Source organism: Meles meles, chromosome 11 (assembly GCF_922984935.1).
Source record: "Meles meles chromosome 11, mMelMel3.1 paternal haplotype, whole genome shotgun sequence".
NCBI classification, from domain to species: Eukaryota; Metazoa; Chordata; class Mammalia; order Carnivora; family Mustelidae; genus Meles; species Meles meles.
The window spans coordinates 47,965,184-47,971,561 of record NC_060076.1 but is presented as its reverse complement, the minus strand read 5'-3'; the positions used below and the strand labels follow the sequence as shown (position 1 = coordinate 47,971,561).

Genomic DNA, 6,378 nt, shown 5'->3' with positions numbered 1-6,378 from the left:
GCATCTTTCAGGTGCATAATATTTGCCATCTGTCAGGCTGTGCTTTCTCATTAACATTGGACATGCTACCGTCCTTAAACCTCACCCGGGAAAAGGAAAGGGAAAAGGAAAAACAGTCCACATCCAATTTTCAAACTTGCTTAGGAGAAGCGTGGGACTGAGAAAAGAACTTATGATCTTCTTACTTTAAGAAGGGTGGTAAGAGGCATGGTAGAAGGCTTGATTATTTAACAAAAATAGACGTTGAGGAATTCATGGGGAGGCAAGTGGGAGAAAAAGGCTTTTTTGGAGAACGGACCTTAACAGCCCATCAAGACGGTGTCTTGTGTCCCCCGCCGTTCCTCCTCGCAGGCGGTCCCACTCCCCACCCGGCCCGCCCTCCCAGGGCTTCTGCGCTCTGCCCGTAGCCCGGGTGGGCGGGGTAGCTTTTGCCGCGGTCCGTTCACCCGCTCAGAGGGCCGAGCGCGCAGAGCATATGGGCATTAACTTCGCGCCCCAGGACTCTTGAGTCTCAAAGGGCATCTGCACCTCTTAGAGTCTCCAGCGCCCAGCGGGAATTGTCAAACTTTGTTGGCGTGTGGGTTGGAGGCAGCGGGACCGCGGCCAGTCCTTGTGGCCCCCGCTCCCGGCAGGGTTAGCTGTGGATAGAGCACTTTGCTCACCAGACTCGGAAATGGAGCAGTCACAGTGTGGCAGCAGAGACCGCAGCGGCAGCGGCCGACCCCACCTGGCTCCAGGGCTGGTGACGGCCGCCCCGCCAACCCCGTCTTCGGTGTTGCCAGTACCCTCCGGGATACCAGTTCCTCCAACTTTCCTGCGGCCACCCAGCCTCTTTCTGCGGGCAGCCGCAGCCGCCACGGGAGGCGGAGGCTGTCGGTCGGCTCCGGGACTGGAGAGGGGTGTGGGTGCGGTGAGCTGCGGCTACCCACGGACACCCAAATGCGCCCGTTGTCGCAACCACGGCGTCGTGTCAGCACTCAAGGGCCACAAACGCTTCTGCCGCTGGCGGGACTGCGCGTGTGCCAAGTGCACCCTGATTGCGGAGCGCCAGCGCGTCATGGCTGCCCAGGTGGCGCTGCGCCGGCAACAGGCCCAGGAAGAGAGTGAGGCCCGGGGGCTACAGAGGCTCCTGTATCCTGGTCCCTGCGGGCCGGGGGGTCGGACATCCGGGAGCAACAGCAACAGAATGGAGAATTCCCAGGCCTCCAGCGGCCCTGTGGCGGTGACAGCAATGGAACTGAGTGCCTTGAGGCAGGTTAGTCTGGCGACGCCTGCTTTCCAAGTAGTCCATCCAGATAACGCGGAGCTAAAGCAAGGTAAGTTGGTCTTTCATTTACCCTTTGCGAAGAAAAATGGTCGTTTGGGAAAAAGACCCTTGGAAACAAGTAGCCGTGCCTTGGTGGTGGGCAAGAAAAGTTGTTTAAAAGAAGCACTCATTTAAATTCTGGGAAACTGCTCTGTAATAGGAATATTAATGAGGATGTTAGAGACACATCACCTTGGAGGTGCTTTCTGTACCCTTAGGTGGTAGAATAAGATAATGTAAAAGTGAAGAGGGAGTGATCAGATGAGCAACAGGCTAGGAATAGAATTTGCAAACAAGTTGCTATTACTTTGGGTGAGTTAGAACTTCAAGCAGGCGTTGGCTAAAATGCTTAGTGAGAGAACCTGGATTTTGGACTTGCCCTATACTCTTTTCAGCTATAAAACCAGAGTTAATCTTCCAGTCTTGCTGGGAAATTCACTAAGGGTTTGAGAGTACAGTTCCTCATCTTTTGGGCAAATCTTTGTTGGCAGCTACCAAACCTTTTTTCACCTCCTTTTCTTCCCTTAAAAATTTTAAGCACCACCCCATGACTGTTTGTTAGCCTCCCAAAGTGTAGAAAGCTCTAAATTTGAAGTTTCAGCTCTTTTCCCTAGAAAAGAAATTTAGGCTTTCCAGTTTGGTAAAACCAATGGGAAGAAGAATTTCAAAGTCCAGTATTAGGGATTTCTTATCCAAGGAGTTTTAATTTTTTTCCTCTAATTTTTTGACAACAAAACACCTCATCCCCTTTGTTATGTAAAAAAAAGATATAAGCCTTTTTTTATTAGCCTTATCTCAAATTAAGTTTTCCTGCTGATGCAGATCTCACCGTATTTTAGTGAATTTCCCAGCCCTCAACAGGTAGCACTAGGAGTGTAAATGTCATTTCAGTATTTTTGTATAAATTAAAGACAGGTTGTATCATACAAAATTCTGTGGTAATGGAAAGTAAGTTATTAGAAAATTAGAAAATTTCCCCAAATTCTGAAAATTGCAGATCTTTTTGGATCACAGGATGTACTTTTGAAAAAGACTCTCTCTGTATTTAAATAAAGCATATATGATTTTGTGTTCATCTATGCCAATGTTTCACCCATGTTCTAGTTCCTTTCAGTGCACAAAACAGATTTAACATGTCTCATGAAAAATCAAGGAGTTCTGAAGGACAAAGTCATTAAGCAAATGATAACTGCTATAAAAAAGAAAAATTCTGTAAACTAAATTGGCAGTGAAATCTGGCTGACAACTTTCTGTTAGACATTGATTTATATGTTTTTGGGGGGTACCCAAAGTGTTCTGTTTTATAGGGTCAGATATTTTATTTTATTCTTTGCCTCAGTTGGCCTACTTTTTTGAAAAGCCACGTCTGTAGCTTTTCTAACCTTACTGCGTCCTCTTACCCAATATCCGTGAACTGTGGTAGTCTGTTTAATTTACTCACTCATTAGACAAAGACTAGCAGTGATTCAGAGGTGAATATGATTTTTCTGCACACAGAAAAAACTTAAAACTTCTATACAGAAGAAGGAAGACTATATGTATCCAACACAAGACAAAATATACAATGATAAAAATAAAGAAATAAAACCAGATATAGGAGTTGAGAAAACAGAGATGATGTAAATGACATCACAGTTTCTTAACGATACCTTATTTTCCAGAGTCTGATGCAATCAGTACTTCATTGCATCATATTGTACTCTGTGAGAACAGTATAATAGTAAAAATTGTTTTGTGCATTAATTGCTGTAGACATGAAGTTTTGATAACTTACATGTTTGGTGGGGGGGGGGGAGTGTATTTTGTGGATCATAGTTAGAAATAAAATGTAAAGATGGACCAAAGCCAATCTCTCCCCACTTGGTAGACTTCATTAGAAAAGTTTCATTGTTTCTTTTAAAGCTGAAAATACTAGAGAGTCTTTGCAGTCTTACAGGAGCAACATCTTTTCTTTTGTCATCTCTTTGATACAATGACAGAATTTTTAACCCTCAAAGTGTTAAATTGCACACACTTTAATTTTAAAATAAAGTATAGATACTTCTTTAGAATTTAGGAGTGCTTCTTGAGAAACCAAATCATGTATGCAAATCACTGCTTTATGCAGTATTTGTTTTGTTGGCTTCATAACATTTGTAGAAAAAGAAAGTTTGACAGAAATACTCTGAGTATCCTACTTGACAGTTTACTTTTTTTTTTTTTAATGGAAATAGAGAGGTAGAATAGGTTTATAGGATAAGAGGAAATGTAAACCAAAATAAAAGTTATTTAGTGAATGTATACATTATTATTTTCCTTGCATAAACTGTGCAAAAGGCATTTAAAATGGTAGTGTTTTATTAATATTAATATGCTCAACATGTTGAGGTATAAAATCAGATTTTTGTGTAAAAATATTTTTGGAAAACTGCCCCTAATATTGGAAGGGAGTTGTGATTTGAAGTAAATAACTAATATGTTGTCTTTACAAGACACTTTAAAGATATGTACAGATTGCAATAGTGTAATAGTGCAGTTTATGATTTTCTTTTAGAAAAAACTTGACTGTAAACCTTTTTTTTTGGATACTTCCTAGGGATTGGAAAAGAAAGTCCATATTTCATAGGGAATTATAAAAAAATGCCCAGTCTTTATCGTCTCACATAAAATGAAATGTATGAGCTCTGGTATAATATGAGATTGGTACAGTAGTGGTCATTATTGGTTTAGATTTGAAATGAAATTAAGAATTTTTTTTGTTTTTCACATTATTCAGGTAACTTAATTGGAACCTGAAATGTGAGCATTTAAAAAAAACATTGAAATATAATATTATTTATTAAATAGAATGTTCATTTTCATACTGAGATTGTTCCTTCCTTTGATTTCTTATCTAAACAGTCATTTTACTTAGTTTTTTTTTGTTTTGTTTGTTTTGTTTTTTTGCATAATGTCATTTTGGGGGGGAAAAAAAGCTCCCTGAGATAACAGTGAAATTTGGATAAAATTTAAGAAAATCTCAAATTACCAAGTGGGGCAAATAATGTAAGATACTGGTTTCACTTTAATAGTTGGGGTAATAATAGACTTTCATCTTCTAATTTCTAAATTAACTACAGCATTTGTATATTATATAATTTTGTGATCTTGGAATAACCCAATAAATAGCATTTCCCCACTATTCCAATGTCTTTACTTCTGAATGACCTTTTAAAATTCTTATTCATTAAAGTCTCTTGCAGCAAATAAATATTACTAATATACTGTTAGTAAATGAATTACTTTATCCAGTATTATTTTCAAGTAGGCAGTACACTCTGTGTTTTGGAAAGTTTTCCTCTATTTGATTTCTTTTTTCTTTTCTATCCCTCAGAACTAAAAGAGAGTAAATGTGACTCATGCCAGAGTGGACAAGAAGAGCCAGTCTCTAAATCCCATCAGTGTACTTTGGGATCATCTCCTAAGTCTAATGGTGTCATTGGAAAACAAAACATCAGGCCATCTATTTCAGAAAGCTCAAACAAGGAAGATAGTATTCAGCCTCTTCACCTTGGGGAGCTATCAGGAGGGGAAGAGAGTCCCAGATCCCTGTCATCATCTGATCTGGAATCAGGAAATGAAAGTGAGTGGGCCAAAGACTTCATTGCTGCCAGAGCCAGCCTTCCCACACTGTCCTCAAGACCAAGAGACCCTCTTGATATCCTTACCAGGATTTTCCCAAGTTATAGGCGTAGCCGGCTAGAAGGCATTCTGCGCTTCTGCAAAGGGGATGTGGTTCAAGCCATTGAACAGGTCCTAAATGGGAAGGAACACCAACCAGACACCAGGGACGTAGCAAGCTCAGGAGAATCGGAAAATACAGCTTTTCAGAGAGCGTCTAATTTTAGTTTAGGTGGAATTGGTTTTGGAACTCTAGGGAATAAATCAGCTTTCTCTCCTCTTCAGACTGTTTCTGCGTCTTATGGAGGTGATTCAGGTCTCTACAGCTTAAGTCCTAGACTAGGTATCAATCCTTTACGGCTGGCATATTCCTCTCCAGGAAGAGGGCTCTCTGGTTTTATGTCTCCTTACCTAACTCCGGGGTTGGTACCAGCATTGCCTTTTCGACCAGCTTTGGATTATGCATTTTCAGGAATGATTAGGGAGTCTTCCTATCTTCCCAGTAAAGACTCAGTAACCGGTGGCAGATTGTATTCCAGGCCAAATCAGGACAATCTGTAGTATTTCTGCCTATTCTTTTTGGAGTATTTCTAGAAGCATGCAATTCAGCCCACACACCCACACCTATTAATGTGTACGCTATTTAATGTGAATGGTATACTAGACCTTAGAAATGCTATTTTTTTTTTTTTACAACCAATATGATAGATTTGAGATTGCACGATTCTTCTTTAGCATTTACTAAGTGAAAGAAGCATTTAAACGTTATATGTGCCTTGAGTAAAGTCATTTCAGGAAATATTTTTACTTTTATGAATTTTCTCCCTAAAATATCATTTGTAGAATTCCTATTTTATAACTATACTTGTTTATATTTTGTTGAAAAATGGAGCTTATAGTTTTAAAATACATTTTTAAGTGTAAAGCAACCCAGGATATAAAATGAACTAAAAAGAAGAATTGAAAAGTTGAGGTAGTTCCAAATGACTGTTACTTTGAACTTTTTCTTTCCTTCTGTTCCTTGTACACAGGAGAGAAAAAAGCAATTCAGAGTATTTTAAAGCATTTTATTCACATATAAGTAATTAGTAATAAGTAAAACTTTTGTGAAATTTAAATTCCTTATTTTTTCCTGAATGTCTTATTTTTCACTCATCTCTACCAGTTTTGATAACAAGTGCCATTAATAAAACATTTCTTTTTAAAGTGAACTTTGTGAATTACACAAAGCCTATGCAGTGTATTTTAGGAAATGAGACTGCACCATCTTCTGGCCACTATCACTAATTGCATCTAAGTTCTGGTAGAGTGTAGGCATTAGAAATGAATGGTTTCCCAATAGTATAAGTTGACCTTATTTTGAAACAGTCATTTTGGATCATGCTACTCAGAAACTTTCATATTATAAAGTGAATGCCTACTGGGGGTTAGGA

General features: G+C 39.5%; 1 protein-coding gene across 1 annotated transcript; it reads left to right on the top strand.

Annotated features, from left to right (window-relative positions):
* Positions 1–673: 673 nt before the first annotated feature.
* DMRTA1 (DMRT like family A1) lies at positions 674–5,506 on the top strand. The gene is made up of 2 exons (XM_046023617.1): positions 674–1,316; positions 4,659–5,506. Exons 1-2 carry the CDS (start codon positions 674–676, stop codon positions 5,504–5,506), a joined length of 1,491 nt encoding a protein of 496 aa, XP_045879573.1.
* The last annotated feature ends 872 nt before the right edge of the window (positions 5,507–6,378 follow it).